The 23,291-nt window shown below is 29.8% G+C and overlaps 1 protein-coding gene across 3 annotated transcripts in view; it reads left to right on the top strand.

Moving 5' to 3' along the window:
• The window catches only part of LOC114337816 (relaxin receptor 2), an 800,386-nt gene that overhangs the window by 680,916 nt on the left and 96,179 nt on the right, over positions 1–23,291 (top strand). For all 3 annotated transcript variants that reach the window (XM_050643561.1, XM_050643559.1, XM_050643560.1), the window contains 3 exons: positions 14,095–14,166; positions 14,225–14,296; positions 17,225–17,296. In XM_050643561.1, coding sequence (XP_050499518.1) covers positions 14,095–14,166; positions 14,225–14,296; positions 17,225–17,296 — 216 coding nt within the window. The remainder of the gene's footprint in view (positions 1–14,094; positions 14,167–14,224; positions 14,297–17,224; positions 17,297–23,291) is intronic.

The following is a 23,291-nucleotide window of genomic DNA, read 5'->3' as shown; positions in this document are numbered from 1 at the left end:
GTAGAGAAAAACAAAAACTTTGGCGTTATTTTAGATGAACAGCTTAGATTTAAAGAACGTGTAAAAAAATTAGTTCAAAAATCATTTTGTTCTCTGAAAATATTATATAATAATAGACAGGTCCTAAACCAAAAATTAAGAAAAAATTTATGTGAAGCTCTCGTCTTATCTAATTTTAATTACTGTGATTTTATTTATGGTTTTTGTTTAGACAGTGCAGTGACAGTAGAAACCGTATACAAAAAGTCCAGAATGCGTGTATCAGGCTTGTTTATGGTTTGCGCAAATTTGATCATATTAGTCCTGTCGCCAGGGGGGGGGGTACAACGGCCTCCTTAATTCAGATGGACTTACTCAAATTTTTTGGGTAACAGTTGATCCGGATGTCGATAAGATTGTTATAAATAAAGAACTTGAGGAATTTTATAACAGCGATTTTTCGCAAAACAAAACATTTTTTTTTGTATTTTTTGGGTCATTCTAAGCAAAAAATGTTTTTACAAATTTTTTCGTCGGATGCATAGTTTTCGAGATAAACTCGGTTAAACTTTCAAAAAATCGAAAAATTGCAATTTTTTAACCCGAATAACTTTTGATTAAAAAATAAAATGGAAATTTTGCTTACTGTATTTGAAAGTTGAAGTGAAATTCTATCGGTTTTGATTATTTGCATTACTAAAAATTAAGTTTTTATTTGTTAAACAAAGCCATAAACACATAGTGTTTCCCGTGCCCAATGCATGCGTTTTAATGTACGTAATCTACGTAGAAATTCTGTATGCGCGCCTACCCGTTTGATTTCAAATGAGAAATGCATTGAAAACATCATTCAATCACTATGTGTTTATAGCTTGTTTAACAATAAAAAAATTAATTTTTAGCAATGAAGGTAATCAAAACCGATAGAATTTGACTTGAACTTTCAAATACGGTAAGCAATATTGCTATTTTATTTTTCAGTCAAAAGTTATTCGGGTTCAAAAATTGCAATTTTTCGATTTTTTTAAAGTTTAACCGCGTTTATGTCGAAAACTATGCATCCTACGAAAAAACTTGTAAATACATTTTTTGCTTAGAATGACCCAAAAAATACAAAAAATGTTTTGTTTTGTGAAAAATCGCTGTTATGTGATTCCTCAAGTTCTTTGTTTATAACAATCTTATCGACATCCGGATCGACTGTTACCCAAAAAATTCGTGTTCTACGGGTCAAAATGCATAAAAAAAACTTGGGTAAGTCCATCTGAATTAAGGAGGCCGTTGTACCCCCACTGGCGACAGGACTATATTTCACATTGGATGTTAATTGGCTTAAAATGAATGACCGATGGACTCTTCATTTTGCTACCTTTTTATTAAGTGTAATAAATAATGCTACTTCACCAACTACGCCTAAGGAACGCCTTATATTTCGTAACGATATACATAACCTTAACATCAGAAACAGGATTAAACTAACAATGCCTCAACATAGCACCGCTATATTTCAGAGATCTTTCTCATATAATGCTGTTAAAATTTTTAATTATATTCCTAATCATTTCCTCCAATTAAATATAAATACCTTTAAAATAAAATATGAAAAATACCTGTTAAATATGTCATAATAAGTAAACAGTTCGTAAATCTTAAAAAATCAACTAAATTATTAAATTTTAATTTATTAGCTAATTTGTAGACCAAATAAAATATTTATTCAATGTTATTATCAATTGTCAATCCGTAATTTTCTTTTATCAGTATAAATTAACATAAAAGACTTTGTGTAACATATCTTTTAAGTGACAAACAATAGAAATGTATTAGGGTTCTGGTTTGGTTCAGTTGAGTAGCCTTGAGCTAGACTTGCGCCAAACCAGGACATGATAGGGAACATTTTTCTTTATTGTAACTGATTGTATTTTTTTTTTCCTTTAAATAAAGTCCTTTATTATTATTATATTATTATTATTAAATAAGCAAACAAAAATCTCCCCTATCTTGAAAATTACTATAAAAGGCTTGTTTTCTTCTTAGCAACATCAGAATCCCGTCCTCAGTTAGGACGATGGTATCTAGTGCTCTCTCTACCTAGCATATTTTATAGTCCGAACTCGCACAAATCATCTCGCGCTCTAAGTACAATTACATACCTCGCCTTAGTGCACATCTCGCTCTCTCCAAGTATTAAATGTACATATTTGACTTAGGAAAGTGGCTATGTAAACTAAGGTATTTCAAACCAAATTGTTATGTTAAAAAGTGTTTGTAAAATAGACTGTCCTCAAACAAAATAAATCACCTAACTCGCAGTAACCGCCATTCTTCTCTGTTTAACCATAGAACTGGAGGGATTTCTCCTTTCTCTAGTTCTTCTTCATTTCCTTTCCCCCAGCTTCTTCTCAAAACCTGTTTAGGGATCCTGTCATCTGACATGCTCTGTACCGGGTGTCCCAATAAGAATGGCTCTCGGCTTCTCCCGCTAGAAATGGCTTCTTATTGGGACACCCGGTACATAGCCGTACCATAGTTGTTTTGTTTTTATGTCATCAATAATTTTTATTGAATGTGTGACTCACATCATTTCTCGTATTCTCTCATTTGGTATCCGATCTTTTCTTGATTTTCCAGAAGTCCATTTTTATTTCTAGTAACATTTTCTCCGTTCTTTGTTTCAGTGGCCAAACTTCACTGTCATATGTGATTACACTTTTAAGTATGGTATAGTATATGAGCTATTTGTTCGCTTTTGATATTGTTTAGTCCCACAGAATGCCGTTCATCATGAATATGGTGTTCCTACCCTGTATGTTTCTGTCTTTTATAGCAGCATCGAGTGTTCCATCTTGAGTTATCTTCATGCCCAGGTACTTGTATTCATCACAGTGTTTAATTTCTACCCCATCGTCTAAAATAATGACTGCTTTGTCCTTCCAATACACATGACTTCAGTTTTCTTAATGTTGACTTCGAGACCCCATTTGTTATAATAAATGGAGTCTCAAGTTATAATAAACCAAAAATTAATGTCGACACCATCTATTTTCTATAATAAACCACTTAGAAATTGGGTTCTCGTCATATGTTGAGAAAAGTTTCAACCATATATCTTTAATTGAATAAGTTGTGGAGGTAAGAGTTGTTTGACACAAGTTGGTCATTCAGAATTTTATCTGTATATTGCAAAACGTAATTCGATTGCAAAAGTATTTCCACGTTAGAATGAATGCAAAAAAATTGTGACTGTTAAAGAAAAAATGTGGCAAATACTTACGTTCTGCTTACTAGATGAAACTAGCACACTATTAAAAGTGGTAACATCGAGATATATGATTTATATATTAAGATTATGATAAATATAATGATTTTAACATCGACTTGGAGTCACTATATTTATCATAATCTTAATATGTAAATCATATATCTCGATATTACCACTTTTAGTAGTGTGCTAGTTTCATCTACTAAGCAGAACGTAAGTATTTACCACATTTTTGAAGTTATACTTCTTTACGGGCGTAATGACGGTGAAATTTTATATGGGAAAACCTAGCGACCGGGCGCATGCGCATTATAACTTTGTTCTGATTGGATGTTCAAATGACATGACAAAAATTATCCAATATGGCAGCTGTGGCACAGCTGTGGGACTGTGCATGGTTTGGTTATATAATGTATGCTTGTTGCGTTTTAAAATTTGTAGGAAGAGAAACAACAAACAAAAAGTTAGTTAATGGTTATACTGCCTTTTTAAATAGTTTTCGTATTATATTTTTGGACTTATTTACATAGAAGAGATGATTGTTGCATGCCAATGTGAAAGCTCATCAAACTGTGCCTAGTATGAGTGCCGCAGATCTCGCTTATTCAAAGCTAAAGAATCTTTCACTGGTAAGTGTTTTATAAATAGTTGATCAAATTTTGTTATGATATTTGAACATAGCCACTTTGCACGACGCAAGTGATTGCGAAATTTATTAGTCGTTATACGGGCTCCGATACCTACCTTGAACCTACCAAAATACATAAGTAGTATGAAATACTTTTATTTTACACCTTAATATTCACCTAATATATTGTCTTCTTACTCTATGTTTTGTTGTATTTTTTCAATTCTAAATCATTTCAATTCAAAATCAAAATAATTTGATTTACATAAGTTAAAAATGTCAAAAGGTTAATCTGTTTAGTTAGACGATCTTCGCACATAATGACAAGCTGTCTCTGTGGCGAAGTTTTAATGCGGGTGAATCCCAATACAACGCAAATACCAGCCGCGTGGTAAGTTGGTTCGAATCCCAATAGAAACTTTTATTTTTTTTTTATACATTTTATGATTGTAAGTATATTTATTATATAATTTTATTTTCAGAAAATACGTATTTAGTTAAAATTTTTTCCGACAATTAATGTTCAGAAATCATTTGTGGCATTTTTAATGTGTTTTTTGGCACTGTTTTAATAAAAATTTTTGAGAAGTAGTAAGTATAAATTAATTTAATATTTAAATAAAATATAAATAAAAAGTATATTAATTTCGTTTATAATCATATAATCATATAATAGAAGCATAACTTCTTACGTGCGTACAAAGTACACACACATTCTTTTTCTTTAACAGTCACAATTTTAACCTTTCTGCATTCATTCTAACGTGGAAATACTTCGTTCTAGGCACTGAAGATGATCTGATTTAGATCGAAAACGTTTTTCAATCCATTTGGATGGCATTTTAATAGTTTTTAATAAACTTTTTATACCATTATAAAACGAAGTTTTTTACTTCTGTACGATTATATTTTTCTTTTATTGAAAGTCCTTGTGTTTTCTGATTAAACAAAACAAATGAAAAATATCCCAATATCTAACAATAATTTAGGTTTTAGATAGAAAAGCTTCATTGCAATAAAACGATAATCAAATTCTTTCTTGTACCTAATTAATTATTCGTGGAGATGGAGTTGTATATACCACGAATATGTAACCCTAATGTGTGATATTACTCCATGATATACGATATTATAGAAATTTTAATGATATTTGAAAATTACTGGAATGTCTTGCTATTCAAGTTCAATATATTCCTGCAAAATAAAGGGGCGAATATATATTGGGTTCTGGAAAGTTAGTTATACTATAATTATCATTGTAATATTAATTAAAACAGTAATTACAAATGTATTAGATATAATTACGATTATAGAGTATAGAGAATATACAGGATGGCTCATCGTATATTAGTTGGTCTCTGTACGAGAAACGATTTAATATTTTAAGTTTTTTCTTCATAGAAGGATCGGGGACAAATTTGGTTTTGGGCCTTAATAAAAGAGTATTTGTCGTATTTAAACAAATATTTATTATAAGCAGTTTTTTATAGAGTGATCAAAGTATTAGATTGTTCTATTAGTACATTCAAGCTGTAATAACATACTTATTTTAAGTGGGACAGTGGGTGTGTGTGTGTGTGTTCACATCACAAAGAGGGGATGGCATTAGATAAACTTTTTGCCACAGATATTTGAAAGTTAAAGATGTCATATTAAATTTTTATGTTAGATTCTTTAAGAAATTGTATGATAATATCATTAATAGTTTTGGCGTTGAAGCTTAGTAGGTGTGAAATATTCAGCGGCAAACTTACATTCTGCTCTTGAAGTCTAGCAATTAGTGCTTCGTATGGTATTTATTAAGTTCACAATTAAAGATAATATGATTTATATCTGCAGTAGAGTAATTATAATATGAACAGAGATAGTTCAGAGAAATAAGGAAAAAAAATGTCCTGTTGGTGACACAACCCCTTCTAGGCCGAAGCCAAATTTTTTGAGTAGTATGGACATCTATAATAATAACCTATATGTTTACTGCAGCCGATTTTGGTGATATACATAGTTATAAACAAATGAAAATCAAAAAACGATAAATTTTTGATTTTTTTTGTCTATTACCAAGAAGTTAAATACACTTTAAACAAATTTGAGAGTAAGAAACTCATAAATCGTATAAAAAACTTCAATATGGCGTTCCCTGAATATTTTTATCCTTATTGGTTGCTTAGAAAATTGCAAAATAAATCATAAATTTTGAGTTTTTATAAATATTCATACCTTATGTAAAAATTACCTTAGAACCTTCTTATTTCACGGAATGCTGAGATTTCTGGTGCTTAAATCATACCCCAAATTTCAAAGCAATTGGTAAAATAGTTTAAAAGTTTTTTAATTTGTTTATCCAAAATTCATTTTTTTTGCAACACTATAAGTCAGAAGATGATGAAGTTACAGTAATACTTTGGATAGCTAATGAAAGATGAAAATTTACACTATTAATTTAATTAAAAGTAATGACAAAAAATAATTCTAAATATTACAAGAATATGTGAATTAAAAAAAGGAGGGGCTAACTTCGTCCCAAATTGTGCTAGGACAATAATTGTTTTGTTTCTAAATGTGTATAAAAATTCAGTCTTTCTAAATATGAGAAAATAATTTTTTTACGGATATCGGTTAAAAAGTTATTCTAATTGTTTATAAGTAAGCAAACAATCGACATGTTTTTGCAAAATAATTTTACACTGTTTAAAATTACATTTTGTCATTTTTTTTAATTAAGTTAATAATAGAATGTTCTTCTTTCATAAATTGTCCGAAGTATTACTGTAACCTCATAATTTTTTGACTTATAGTGTTGGAAAAAAATGAATTTGGAAAAAACAAATTAAATAACTTTTAAACTATTTTACCAATTGGCCTGAAATTTAGGGTATGATTTAAGCACCAGAAGTCTCAGCATTCCATGTAATAATAAGGTTTTAAGTTAATTTTTACATAAATTATGAATATTTATAAAAACTCAAAATTTATGTACTAAAGAAAAGAGAGACGTTCTCACAAACAATTTATTTTACAACTGACGACCGGTTTCGCTGTCTACAATATTCACAGCATCTTCAGGTCACGGTAAAAGTAAAATTAAATGCTACAAATAACAAAAAACCAGAGTTAGTTAAGTGGTCTGGTTGAAATCAACAGGGTAATGATCAAGCCAATATTAAAGTATATATATTTATGCATACATATAAATACTAACATGTACGTAAATATGGTTTACAACCCTCACACTCACATACATGCACGTATTCAAATGTAGTGGCAACAAAAGTATGTTAAGTATAAGTATAAAATATACACTTACTTTCCGGTATAAGGGAAGAATATAGTAGTATTCAATATCATACTTTTTCTCTATATTATGCTAAAGGGAGAGACGGTAGAAGGACAGATTTGAATGTAATGCATTAACAAAACCAAAATAATTGGCAGGTTGGATGTAATGCATTAACAAAACCAAAATAATTGGTTTGGTTTTGTTAATGCATTACATTCAAATCTGTCCCTCTGCCGTCTCTCCCTTTAGCATAATATAGAGAAAAAGTATGATATTGAATACTACTATGTATATTCTTCCCTTATACCGGAAAGTAAGTGTATATTATTTTATACTTATACTTAACATACTTTTGTTGCCACTACATTTGAATACGTGCATGTATGTGAGTGTGAGGGTTGTAAACCATATTTACGTACATGTTAGTATTTATATGTATGCATAAATATATATACTTTAATATTGGCTTGATCATTACCCTTTTGATTTCAACCAGACCACTTAACTAACTCTGGTTTTTTGTTATTTGTAGCATTTAATTTTACTTTTACCGTGACCTGAAGATGCTGTGAATATTGTAGACAGCGAAACCGGTCGTCAGTTGTAAAATAAATTGTTTGTGAGAACGTCTCTCTTTTCTTTACTACAATAGTATGGACTCACACATGCAACCCATTCATTTTTTCAAAATTTATTATTTATTTTGTAATTTTCGAAGCAACCAATAAGGATAGACATATTCGGCGAACGCCATGTTGAAGTTTTTTATACGATTTATGAGTTTCTTGCTCTAAAATTTGTTTAAAATGCTTAATTTTTTGGTAATAGACGAAAAAAGCGAAAATTTACCGTTTTTTGATCTTCATTTGTTTATAACTATGTATATCATCAAAATCGGCTGCAAAAAACATATGGGTTATTAATATAGATGTCCATACTACTCAAAAAATTTGGTTTCGGCCTGGAGGGGGATGTGTCACGAGAAAAATCTTATTTCTCTGGACTAAGAGAGTTGATACGCATTCTAGCCTAATAAAATAAAAAAAAGTCAATATGTAAATTCGTACAGGTTAAAACAAATGTTATATCAAAGTTTAGGTGGGTACAAAAGATATTTTCAAGAAAGTATCCAAATCATACAAGGGGATCAATGTTTAAATAATTAAAAAGGGGTCATTTTTGCAAAAAAATTACTTTTTTACCTGCTGAGGTCATTCAATTACTAATGAAGGTCTATAGGATTTTTTCCTGCAAAGTTGAAGAGTAAATCTTTCACATAAGACTTACTAAATTAAATTTGACCCTCTATTTATTTAAATAATTATACATAAAACTTTAAAAACAAACTTGCAAAAAATTATTTTTAGCGTTTTAAATAAGCACTATAAAATATCTTATTTTACAGACTAAGTTGCGCTATGTTACCAGTATTAAGCAAAAAAAATTGGTCGAAAAATATTTAATATTTTTTGAGATATTGAATTTGTTTATTAAATGTTACTATATTTTCAATTGCAAAAACGCGGTTGTTACCAAAGACATATTCACCTGGTTAAAATCTCATTATTTTTATTTTTATGTATGTTTTCGATAAATGTATTGGTAAATTCAAATTTCTGTTAAACTCCCCCCTAAAATGGCATTTGAAAATTATTCAAATTTGTTTATAATTTGCTTTTTTAATAACGTCGCGGGAGTTAAGTATTTTGAAATTCCGTTTCGATAATTGGGTTCCTGGGAATTTTTTACTAATTATTAAAAATTTTTTGTCGTTTTTTTCTTCTTTTTTTTTTTTCTTGGAGTTATATTCCTACGGGCCCTTTTAGGGTTAAATTTTATTAAGAATGTCGAATCTCTGAGTTGTAGATTCTAGACCTAAAAATATTAAGATTTAACTAAAATCTCTTAAATAAAATGTGGATACTTACTGAGTTACACGGTGTTTTATTTAAAAATTTAAAAATTATTTTTACCAAGTACTTTAAGACTATTTGACCTATCCTTATCATACTTGGCAGAAAGTGTGGCTATTATATACCCTACTAAATTGTGATTAATAAACGTTTCTAGCTAGTGCCAGAGGCGTATGACAGGGGATAGTGAATAATTGACCCTTCCCAAATTCTACGCCACTGAGTGAATTAGTATTGTAGCGAAATTTTTCGATTATCCAATACTTTGTGTGTAAATAACTTTATTGGTATCGATAAATTCATCAGTTTGAGAGATATTGGAACTTTAAAATGAATGAATGAATGAATCAAAATAACTATACCGTTTCATTTTTAACGTCCAATATCTCGAAAACTAATGACTTAATCGTTACCAGTAAAGAGTATATTATTTACATAGAAAGTATTGGAGAATCGAAAAATTTCGCTAAAATAGTAATTCCCTCAGTGGCGTAGAATTTGGGAAGGGTCAACCATTAACTGGCCCTTGTCGTACGCCTCTGGTGGTAGCTAGAAACTTTTATTTATCACAGTTTAGTAGACTGTATAGTACCCACACTTTCTTCCAAGTATGATAAGGATACGTCAAATAGTTTGAAAGTACTTGGTAAAAATAGTTTTTAAATTTTTAAATATAACACCCTGTAACTCAGTAAGTAGCCACATTTTATTTAAGTGATTTTAGACCAATCTTAATATTTTTAGGTCTAGAATCTACAACTTAGAGATTCGACATACTTAATGAAACTGAACCCAAAAAGGGCCCGTAGTAATATAATACCAAGAGAAAAAAAGAAGAGGAAAAAAAGACAAAAAAAATTGTTAATTAGTGAAAAATTCCCAGGAAGCCAATTATCGAAACGGCCTTTCAAAATATTGAATAACCGCGACGTTATTAAAAAAAAATTATAAACAAATTTGAATTATTTTCAAATGCCATTTTAGGGGGAAGTTTAATTCAAATTTGAATTTATCAATACATTTATCGAAAATATACATAAAAATAAAAATAATAAGATTTAATACAGGTGAATATTTCTTTGGCAACAACCGCGTTTTTGCAATTGAAAATAGAGTAACATTTAATAAACAAATTAAATTTCTCAAAAAATATTAAATATTTTTGGACCAATTTTTTCTTATTAATACTGATAACATAGCGCAACTTATTCTGTAAAATAAGATATTTTATAGTGCTTATTTAAAACGCTAAAAATAATTTTTTGCAAATTTGTTTTTAAAGTTTTATATATAATTATTTAAGTAAATAGGCGGTCAAATTTAATTTAGTAAGTTTTATGTGAAAGATTTACCCTTCAACTTTACAGAAAACAGTCCTATAGACCTTCATTAGTAATTGAATGACCTCAGCAGTTAAAAAAGTAAACAATGATCCCCTGGCATGATTTGGATACTTTCTTGAAAATATCTTTTGTACCCACCTAAACTTTGATATAAAATGTGTTTCATCCTGTACGAATTTACATTTTGATTTACATGTAGTGTAATTTTATTTTACTAGACTATTCCTATTTTAGCTAAATGTGCAGTGTGCAGGACAGTTGCCATGGTTTAATCTTAATTGACTTAGGGATGTGGAATAAAATCGAGTAACGTGATAATCAAATATGTGTGGGATATTTTGCGAAAGTTGTGTGTATACCTAAGTGTATGGATTCCTCGAAGTTTGTACAAACTTGAGCTAAATAGTTTCCCATTTCTTTCTTAATTTTTTATGCAATTCTGGAATGTAATCGCTGGAGATTGTTAAATTTACTGTTTCATTTAAAGTTGCTGAATTCTTTGCCATTTCATCCACTATCTCATTTTCTTTGATTCCGGTATGCCAAAATGGAAAAATGCTGGATTTTATTGGTGGAAAATCTACTTAACTTTTCAACTATATTGGAGTTTCCTATACCTATCCCTTGATTATTTCTTAAATATTTAAAGATTTTCTAATTTATACACTGTAACAATAATCAACAATTATATACGAACACATAATAGGGAAATATAGTAAGCATGAGGTGTCGAACGATAATGGCCAAAGAATAATAGGCTTTGCAACAGAAAGGCAAATGGTGATAAGAAGCACACAATTACGCCGAAAAGATATATATAAAGGAACGTGGATTTCCCCTGATAAGAAGACAGTAAATCAGATAGACCATATTTTAGTAGAGAAGAAGCATGCAAACAATGTAATAAATGTAAAGAGCATGAGAGGAGCGGACTGTAACTCTGACCACTACTTGGTGAGAGCAGAATACAAAATCGAGCATAACATAAAGCGAAACAATAAAACAACGGAAAAAATTGGAAAACAATTCAACATAGGACTACTAAAAGATAACAACACACAGAAGAAGTATGAACAGGGAATAACCAACAGACTAATCAGGGAACAAGAAACGTCAAGCCCAGACAAACAATGGCAAAATATCAAAGAAGCAATCTTGAACACAAGTAAAGCAATCCTAGCGAAAACCAAAAGAAAACACAAAACAAAAGATTGGTATGATGAAGAATGTCAATAAGTAGCAGAAGCAATAAGAAAAGTAACACTCAAAAATCTCACAAATGACGAAGAAAGCACTAGAGAAGAATACAGAGAATTGAGAAAAATCATGAAAAGAAAATGTAGAAGCAAAAAGAGAAAATACAATGAGAACAAACTGAAAGAAATAGAAGAAAAATTTCAAAAAAAAAGAAATAAGATCATTCTACCAGGAAGCAAAAAAAATGGAAAGAGGATATCAAAAAAACAACCCATATATGAGAGATGATAAAGGGATGTTGCAAAATGAGCCGGAAAAAATAATGGAAAACTGGCAAAACTATTTCACAGAACTGCTAAATAAGAGCGAAGTACAAAAGGAAACAAGCCATGAAATTGAAGATGATCAGATAGCAATAGAAATTCCCACAGAACAAGAAATAAAGAGCGAAATAAAGAGCTTGAAAAATAACAAAAGCCCAGGAATAACAGAAATATCGGCCGAAATGATAAAATCAGGAGGGAAAAGACTACAGAAAGAGATATATGAACTGATAAAAAGAATATGGGAAGTAGAAAAAATGCCAGAAGAGTGGACCATAGCAAGAATATGCCCTATACATAAAAAAGGTGATAGAATGCTATGCGAAAACTACAGAGGCATCGCACTATTAGAAATAGTTTACAAAATCTTGGCACAAAGTATAAGAAAAAGGCTAAGTCATTATTCTGAAAAAATACTGGGGGGATACCAGGCAGGTTTTAGAAACAACAGATCAACGACTGACCAAATACTTGCCTTAAAAGAAATACAGACTACCCGTTACGAACATAAAACAGTACTATATGCTTTGTTCATAGACTTTAAGCGGGCTTATGACACAGTAAATAGACAGTAGATGTACTAACTGATGAAAGAACTGGGCATACCAAGTAAAATTGTTAGGATGATAAAGATGACGATGGAAAACACAACAAACGAAATAGCTTGGAAAGGGTATACATCCAAAAAGTTTGAAACATCCAAGGAAGGATTACGACAAGGAGACCCACTATCAACAATGGCATTCAATCTAACATTGGAAGGAATAATCAGGAAAAGCAGAATAAACATGCAAGAAACGATATTTAAAAACGGTCACCAATGCATAGCATTTGCAGATAATCTGACGCTATTAGCAACAAGCAAAAAAGAACTACAAAAGTTAATGAAAAACATAATAACGGAAGCCAAAAAATTCGGACTTAAAATAAATGAAGAAAAGACAAAGTATATGATAATGGGAGAGATCCAAAAAGAAAAAGAGAATAACATCATAGTACAAATAGATGGAGAAAAAACATACTCGTTCAAAAGAGCCAAAGAAATTATTTACCTGGGAGCCAAAATAGAAGAAAATGGTCATGAAGAAGGGGAGATAAAGGCAAGAATAGCTAAAGGAAATAAAAAATATGGAGCATTACGCACATTATTGAAATCCAAATGCGTATCAAGAAAAACAAAAATAAGAATTTATAAGACTGTTATCAGACCTACAGTAACATACGCAAGTGAAACATGGGTGCTCAAAAAGTCAGAAACAGACCTATTAGAAAGATAAGAGAAAAAAAATGCAAAGAGCAATATATGGAGGTGTGAAAATAGAAGGTCAGTGGAGAAGAAGAACCAATAAAGAATTGGAAGAACTATATCAAGAGCCAACGATTACGACGACGATCAAAGCACAGAGAATACGATACTTGGGGCACATAGAGAGAATGGGAAGTAAACGAATGCCAAAAATGGTACTCTCACGAAGACCAATACAAAAGAGGAGGAAAGGCAGGCCAAGGAAAAGATGGAAGGACGGTGTATATGAAGACTTGAAGAAAAGTAACATTAAGAGATGGAAAGAACTAGCATTGGACATAAGGAGATGGAGAGAGGTGGTGAAGGAGTGTATAAAAAGACTGAAGTGTATTTAAATAAAATTTACAAGTTTTATAAGTTATGTAAGTTATACTAAGTTATTTATTATATTATTTATGTAATCAGAAATGTAAACATTTTAGCCCTAGGCCTACAAGGCCTGCTGCGCTTAATAAATAAATAAACAATAATCAACATCAAGTATATCATGGTTATGCAAAACACATCAACACACTCAAGCGATTTTAGAATACGTCGGACTTGACTCATTATTACATAACTCTATTCAATTATAGTAGCCACATCACAGGAACTTACTACAATTTACTTATTAATTCAAAATTCAATTGAGCATAAACAAAAAAAATACAAAAAAATAAAAAAACAACTAATTAGCAGCAAATATTAATTATTATTTTATTCAAAAATAACTGTGGTTACTATTTACCTATTTTTCGACCTACTATCATTTTATCATAATGTAGGAAAAAGTTATTGGAACATTTTTTCTAGATGTTCATACATTTTTAATATAAAATATCCTAGAAGCTTTAATCATTTAATCTATTTTTTTTTGTTTTCAGATTTTTATCAAACAATCGCCTGCAAGAGCTAAAAAATAGAACTTTTGCCAATCTTACAGCATTACAAGCTTTGTAAGTTAAATAGTATCCAGTATCTCAAGGTATAGTTAAACTTTACTTTTATTTTTAGGACCTTAAACAATAATTTTATAAAAACAGTGGAACTTGGTGTTTTTCTAGACATTCCAGATTTACAATCTTTGTAAGTATACACATACTATGTTAGATTTATATTACTAACATATAAACGAGCGACACACCCCTAATTTGAGGCTTAGAAATCGAAAAAGCGACCACGACAGGTGAATGGTAAATGTTGGTCATTCTTTATGTTTTCGAGGTCGCTGAATCCGAATATGAAGTTTATTTTTATCTAGAATTGGTGGAACATGTTCAAAAATCCATTTTTTGCAAAAATTCGAAAAATAAATTCTGATGATTTTTCATGTTTACCTCGCTGTATCTTTGGTCGCTGTAAATATTTCCTTTTGAAAATTTTACTGTGTCATCTTTGAAGAATTTAGATAACAATGAGATTTGCCCCAGATGTTTAAACAAATTAAACGAGAAGTTGTTAATTTTTAAACAATTTGTCGTCAAATTTCGTTAGTTTCATGTTTACTTAAAAAAGTTAGATGAGAAACTTTTTAGTTTATAATTTTAATCAACACAGCATTAAAACATAAGTAATGAAGAAGTTTTCTGGAAAATTTTAAGTCAAAATATGAAATAAGAAAAAAGTTATGTGACTTTATAGACGAGTGGTACTCCCCAAAAAACGCTTATTTCTCAATATACTGATCACGGTGTGGTGAATGGCTAATTTTGAACATACTTTATGTTTTTGATGGTGCTGAAAACGAAAATGAGGTTGATTTTAATTTTCAGATGGGGAACATTGTCAAAATTGCAATTTTACCTTAAAAATAAAAAAAAAATGAAAATCGTTTTTCTTAAAATTAAAAGTTGCATCATTTTTTTCTTTCTAACACATTTTGTTCTTTGTACTCTATATTTTAACAAAAACTAGATTAAAAAGCTAAATTTTAAATTTTGTCAGTCAACTTTTGCGATTAAACTTTGCAATTCAATAATCTGCACATTTTACTTTAAACAATTCATAACTTTTATTATAATAAGACAGAATGATTGAAACAGGTCCCATTGCCGTCAGAAAGGTAAGAAATATATACTATAAAAATTGTAGAAAAGAACATTAAAATGGAACAGAGTTGTAGCGAGGTAAACGCAAAAAAACAAAATTTCATTCTTTTTTATTTTTAGGGTAAAATTGAAATTTTGACAATGTGCCCCAACGTAAAATTCAAAATAAACCTTAATTTTCGTTTTTAGCACCATCAAAAATATAAAGTATGATAAAAATTAGCCGTTCACCACACCGTGGTCAGTATCTCGTGAAATAAGCGTTTTTTGGGGTGTGCCGCTCGTCTATAAAGTCACATAACTTTTTTCCTATTGCATATTTTGACTTAAAATTTTCCAGAAAACTTTCTCATGAGTTAGGTATAGTTTATTACAGTGTTGGTTAAAATTATAAACTGAAAAGTTTGTCACTCAACTTTTTTAAGTAAACATGAAACTAACGAAATATGACGACAAAATGTTTAAAAATTAACAACTCCTCTTTTGATTTGATTAAACATTTTGAACAAATCTCATTGTTCTCATCTCAGCGAGGTAAAATTGAAAAATCATCAAAATTGATTTTTCGCATTTTTGCATAAAATTTGATTTTTGAACATGTTCCACCAATTCTAGATAAAAATAAACTTCATATTTGGATTCAGCGACCTCGAAAACATAATGAATGACCAAAATTGGTCATTCATCTTAAAATTGATTTTCGTGGTCGGTATAACGTAATTTTAGGAGTTGCTCCCGCTCGCCAGCTCGCCTAATAAGGGTACATTCACACGACAAGCGCTTATATAAATAAAACTACATAAATACCTACAGTTTATTAGCTCTACTCATGTGAACTTGCCCAAAGAGTGTTGTATAGAAACTGCTGGAACATTATGTTAATGTTCCAGCATTATGTGAATAAATAATAGGTATGTGAATAAAGAATGTTAGAGTGGATTACTTTTTTAAGTACTGTTTGATATGGTGCTGAAACTGTTTCCATATTTCTTTTTAACTATGTTTTTCTACAACCGTGTTAAAAATGCAATTTTTAGCACTCCATGCGAGCGTTAAAAATGCTACTTTAAGGCACTAGTGCTTTAAAAATTTTAAGGCACTGCAGTTCGTATTGACCGTATAGGAAATTTTGATGTCAAAAATGGAATGTCAGTCAAGTTCAAGTAACAGTTTTTGTAGGTATTGTCCTGTAATTACGTTTGTAGAAAAAATATTGTATGATATGCGTGTTGGCACTCATGTGAATTGCAGAACTCGCTATCGCTCATTCTGCAAACTTTCACTTTCACATGCGTGCCTTAAACGTGTACTTTTAACACATATCATAAATAACTATTATTTAATATCTCTCTTCCGTCCTGACGTATCGGAGAGAGTGTAATGATAATCGTGATGCCATGTATTAATTTCAATTAGTTATATTGGATGTCATTAGTCAAAAAGAAATCAAGTTATTCACATTTATAATTATAACTATTACTGCAAAAATAAGGGTTTTTTGCTATTACATCGGTCAGTTGTGGTTGTTTATGTATTTTAATTTAGAAATTCTCAAATGAAAGAACTTTTTAAGATCTACAACTTTTATTTGAAACATTTTTCTCTAAAATGTATAAGAAACGTTGTATAAGGAAAAAATATTTTTTCGCTTTTGAGGATTATTTAAGAAGACAAAGCAAAATCAACTTGTACGTCTTCAAGGATTTGTCATTAGGTATCCCTCATAAGTGTCTCTTTTAGAACTTTCAAAAACCTTTTGAGAGTTCTACGTTTACGTGAAATCGATTATTTTTTTTCACAGGCAGACTGGAGTATGTGGGAGCAACTAATTTAAAAGAAAGGTTTAGTCCGAGGCTTATTCTAATTACCATTTTTTTTTTCGATGGCTTCGTATAATTGAAACAGAAACAAAACTAGTTAAAACTTTATATCGAGCATACTACTAATGTAAATGTTTGTTTTGCAGACGACTGGAGGGAAATCAGTTTAGAAATTTGGATAAAAAATTACTAGAGTCTTCAGATAAACTTCAAACAATGTGAGTAGGTATTCTATACTTAAAAAATTTCAAAAATTTTAGACTTATATAGGGTGTCCAGAAACTCTACCGACAAACGAAGACAGGAGATTCCTCAGATAATTTTAAGACAACTTAACCCAATTCATCTAGTCCGAAAATGCTTCCTTAACGAGCTAGAGCTATTTGAAGATGGCGTCTGGTAATTAGTTTTTCTTTAATACCTCCGGAACGCTTATATATAGAAAAACAAAAATTGGCATGCTTATTTATATTTCAGAGATAAATTGATTCCATCCATTGCGAATTTCTAGTACCGGTCATAGGCGTCCGTTGTGGGTAAGGCAACGGTTACTTTATCGCATAACTTTTTTGTATTTAATTTTTAAGCACTTTTGACTCTGGATTATTAGATTGTGTGGTATTCTAGTACTAAAAGGTACTCTTACTTTAAGTAGATAGGATACACCGTTTTCTAGAAAAATCGATTTGAAAATTTTTCGTTTTTTGAATGTCAAAAAAAATTTCAACAAAAAACTATTTATGAAAACGAAAACTTGTACGTTTAATTATATTCCCAAGATAAATCGATTTCATTAATTGCCAATTTCTAGTACCGCTCATATGGGTCGGTTTTGGGTAGGTCAACGGTTGTTTTATCGCATAACTTTTTGTCTTTAATTATAAAGCATTTTTGACACTAGATTATTAAATTATGAGATAATCTACTACAAAAAGTAACTCTTGCTTTAAGTTAGTAAAATACACCGTTTTTTTTTTATTTTTTTATTTTTTTTTTTCAAATTCATAAGGCGAAAAATTTTTAAGTTGATTTTTCTAGAAAACGGTGTGTCCTACCGACTTAAAGCAAGAGTATCTTTTAGTACTAGTATACCTCAGAATTTAATGCTAAATACCTCAGTAAAAAATGCTTAAAATTTAAAGACAAAAATGTTATGCGATAAAATAACCGTTGCCCTACCCAAAACGGATGCCTATGACCGGTACTAGAAATTCGTAATAGATGGAATCGGTTTATCTCTGAAAGGTAAATACGCGTACCAATTTTCGTTTTTCTATCTAGAAGCGTTCTGGATATATTTAAGAAAAACTAATTACAAGACGCCATCTTCAAAGAGCTCTAGCTCCCTTAGGAAGCATTTTCGGACTAGGTGAATTTGGTTAAATTGTCTTAAAATTATCTGAGGAATCTCCTGTCTTCGTTTGTCGGTAGAGTTTCTGGACATCCTGTATATCTAGATCTGATTCGCATTAATAAACATTTTCGAAAAAACGTCAAAATGACGTATTATAAATTGCTTTAGCCGCATTTTTCTTTTTTTTTTTTTTTTTCATTAAAGCTATAAACTTTTCTAACACGAGTATCCAAACACGCAAGAACTTCAACTAAGAGAATAAATGTGACAAAAATTAAAGAGGACCTACATATATTCAGCGATTTTTATCCTATTAAAATAATTACAACTCTTTTGCACAACAATGAACAACGAGCAAGTTTCTAAATTATTAAAGAAAAAAATATTAGGTACATTATTTTTTAAAAACGTGTTTTTCTTACGTATTTTCACCCTTTGAAAGATACGTGCCAGATGTGCAATTCACTACAGTTTTCCAAAAATAATGATAAAAAAACGAAACAGGATGTGCATCAAAGACAAATAGATTCATTTTTTACGAATCAGGGCGAGCAAACAAAGCAACCGGTTTAACAAAGCATCTTAAGGAAAATGCTATATATTACGACATATCCATTGTGTCTTTAAATACTTGCGTGAGCCACAACAAAAAATATAAAATTTTATTTATATATATATATATATATATATATATATATATATATATATATAAATATATATATATATATATATATATATATATATATATATATATATAAATATATATATATATATATATATAATACAAGGAGAGGTTAGCGCGAGTTAATAAATATCGGCATGGCTCGCAATAAGTATGAAAAACAAAATATGCACAAGGTGGAATGCAACCATAGACACCTGTCTATGGTTGCATTCCACCTTGTGCATATTTTGTTTTTTATATATATATATATATATATATATATATATATATATATATATATATATATGGTGCTGTTTTACAGCATCATAGGCCGTTTATCGCAATTCGAACGCCATTGTTTTCTGTTTTGTCATGAATCTATTTCTATATTTCTTCTGTTCATGGCTATATTGATCCCTTTTTCCCAAGACTTTTTTGGTCTTCCTTTTTTCCTTCTTCTTTTTGGGATCCACCTCCAGATTTTAATTGGTAAATTCTCATCATTCATTCTTCTCATGTGTCCGTACCAGGATAGTTGTTTTCTCTCTATCGTATCCGTTAATGTTGTTTCCACCTTCATCATTTCTTTTATTCTATCGGTTCTTACATGATCGTGTAATGTTAATCTACAGCATCTTCGCCAAAAATTGTTCTCTACTGCGTTTATTCGGTTCTGCATTTTCTTATTTATTGTCCAGATTTCTGAGCAATATGTAACTGTACTTTCAATAACTGTTTTATATAGTTGTTTTTTTGTACTTTCTCGTATATCTTTACTCCATAGTAATTAGTTTATCTGACTTGTGATGGTTCCTCCTCTACCTAATTTTTGTTGTATGTCTGTTTCGTCGTTTCCATCTTCCGTCAATGTAACTCCCAGGTATCTATATTCTTTAGTGTTTTTTATTATTTTTCCTTGTAAGTCTAGGTCTTCGTCTGTACAGCCTTTTGTCATATATTCTGTTTTGTTTGTATTTATTTCCAGACCCCAATCTTCATACTCCTATCAGTTTTCGAACCATACAAGCAGCGTCCTCTGTATCTTCCGCTAGAACCACCTGATCGTCAGCAAATAACAAAGTTTGCAGATTACCCTCTTCTATTTGTACTCCCATTTTCTTACATTTGAACCTGAAAGTATTCTGAGTGTCCATCTCTCGTTTTTATATAACTACTGTTTCCTTGGTAAAAACTTTTCACCGCATTAATGTACTGTGGGTGTACATTGTTCTCTATTAGAGATTCCCAAAGTCTATTTACCGGTACACTGTCATAGGCTTTCCTCAAATCTATAAATACTAGATGTAGCTGACTCCCATATGCTAGTGATTTTTCAATTAATTGTTTTATACAAAACAGGTTATCAATACACGATCTTCCTGCTCTAAAACCACTCTGCTCCTCCCAGTCCTTATATTGACTTTCTATTCTATCTCGTAGTATTCTGCCGTACAGTCTACCTGCGGAAGCTATAACACTGAGAAAATTTTATTTATCTTTTTCAAATAATAGGCTGTTCAATAAGTTTTGCGGTTCGATAAAAAAAAAATTATTAAACACTTTTCTTTAGTTCAATCGTTTGTGTCAAATTTTTAGACGTTAATTTGACTGCCTTTTCTTCAATGCAAATGAATGAAAATTTGCAGACATATGCATTCGCGGGGACAATACACGGAGAGTCTATAAATTTTTTTTTATGTTTATCAATTGTTTAAATAAAGAAAAGCGATGTTAATGGAAAATGCTTAAATTCTTTTGTTTTTTACAATGAAGAAATTTAAACTTTTACAGATTATAGCTAATTATATGAACTATACATAATTTTACTTTTTACGTTAATTGTTTACGTTTTGCTTCATAAATAAACAAAGAAGTTTCAAATTTTTTGCCGATTCCCACTACTTTTCATGTTTGTACATCATATGTTTTATACATGTATTTTAATAAACATGACGATATATTTTAATGTTTGAAAATTGTAAGACTAAAAAGTAAAAAATAAAAAAATATGAAAAAAAATTTTTAAGAAACGCTTTTTTTTAATTACGAGTGACTAAAATTAAAAATATTATAAAAAAATCAACTAAAAAGCAAAAAATCAAACTCGAAGGATTATTGAAAAAAAACTGTTAAACAGATTAAATATACAAAAATCTCACACATTCGTTAAAAAATTGAAAAAATCTAACACATTCGTTAAAGAAAAGCGTGGAGCGTCTTCATCGAATAAACTGTTTTCGCCCCATGCTTTTCTTTAACGAATGTGTTAGATTTTTTCAATTTTTTAACGAATGTGTTAGATTTTTGTATATCTAATCTGTCTAACAGTTTTTTTTGGAATAATCCTTCGAGTTTGAATTTTTTTATTTTTTGCTTTTTAGTTGATTTTTTTATAATATTTTTAATTTTAGTCACTCGTAATTAAAAAAAAGTGTTTCTTAAAAAAAATTTATACAGCGTGTCTACTTAAGTTGGAAACATATGGGAAACTTTTTTATTATTAATTTTACGAAAAAAAGTTATTCTTCATAAAAAGTTCTGCATGCTCTAAAACCTAAGATTCAATCATTAGATATCAAATTTTATCAATATTATACCAGGTATGTCAAAAAATATGAATTTCGTTCAATGGTAAAGTACCTTTATTTCTCTGATTATCGAAAATTCTTATTATGGAAAGTTGTTTGGAATTAAAAACTAAGATCAAATATGCAATTACATGCTTCTAATTGAAAAAAAAAATATTTTACAAATATTTCTCAAATTTATGAATACCCAACATCGTTTTTATTTATTACAAATATGATACTTAACTCTTTTATTACCTATTCATTTTACGAAAAAAAGTTATTCTTCATAAAAAGCTCTGCATGATCTAAAAACTAGGATACAACCATGATATATCAACATTTTTTAGTTTTATACGAGGTGTGTCAAAAAATATGAATTTTGCTCATGAGCATAGTATGTACCTTTATATTTCACAATATTTCAAATCGAACGATGTAATTCCATATTGAAACATTGTTTTTAATTCTAAATTTGTGATAACAATTTTCAATATTGTGACAAATAAAGGTACTTTACTCCTGAGTGAAATTTATATTTTTTGAAATACCTCGTATAAAATTAATAAAATATGATATCTGATGATTGTATCTTAGGGCTTAGGACATATAGAGATTTTTATAAAGAATACCTTTTTTTCGTAAAAGTAATAATAAAAGAGTTATCTTATGTGCAATAAATAAAAACGAAGTTAAATATCCATAAATTTGAGAAAAGTTTGGAAAATATTTTTTTTTTCAATTAGAAGCATACAAATTCATATTTTATCTTAGTTTTTAATTCCAAACAACTTTTCATAATAAGACTTTTCGATATTCATAGAAATAAATGTACTTTACCCTTGAATGAAATCCATATTTTTTGACATACCTCGTATAATATTGATAAAATTTGATATTTAATGATTGAATCTTAGGTTTTAGAGCATGCAGAACTTTTTATAAAGAATAACTTTTTTTCGTAAAATTAATAATAAAAAAGTTTCCCATATGTTTCCAACTTAAGTAGACACGCTGTATATTTTTTGTTTGAAATGCATTTTATTACCCAGTATAGTCTCACTGAATAGGTACCAATAAATTTATTACGAGATTTCAATATATAAATTCCATCCCTGAAGGGAGAATCTGCTAGGGCTGCAAAATACGCTTCCACAGCTGTTATGACCTCATTATTTAATGAAAAACTACGCCACAAGCCATAAATTCCACGCATGAACTGAAACAGATGAAATGAGGTATTGAAACAGGTGGAAGTCACTAGGGGCCAAATCTGATGAATACTGTGGGTGCTCCAATAATTCTAACTTCAATTCATGAATTTTAGCCATTGTTAAAATACTCATATAACACGGTACACTGTCCTGATGAAAAACATTTTTGAAGTTATACTTCTTTACCGGCGATAGAGGGTGATTTTTTTATATGTTAAAACCTATCAGCCCGGCGCATGCGCATTAAAACTTTGTTCTGATTGGATGTTCAAATGACATGTCAAAAATTATCCGATATGGCAGCTGTGGTTTGGAGGTAAAGGTAAACAAATGTATAATATATTAGTTTTATTGTTGTGAGGACAGAAACAAAAAAGTTTATAATATTGTAGTGACTTTTAAATAGTTTTTAAA

This window comes from Diabrotica virgifera, chromosome 2 (assembly GCF_917563875.1).
Source record: "Diabrotica virgifera virgifera chromosome 2, PGI_DIABVI_V3a".
NCBI classification, from domain to species: Eukaryota; Metazoa; Arthropoda; class Insecta; order Coleoptera; family Chrysomelidae; genus Diabrotica; species Diabrotica virgifera.
This window is presented reverse-complemented; position numbering and strand designations above follow the sequence as displayed.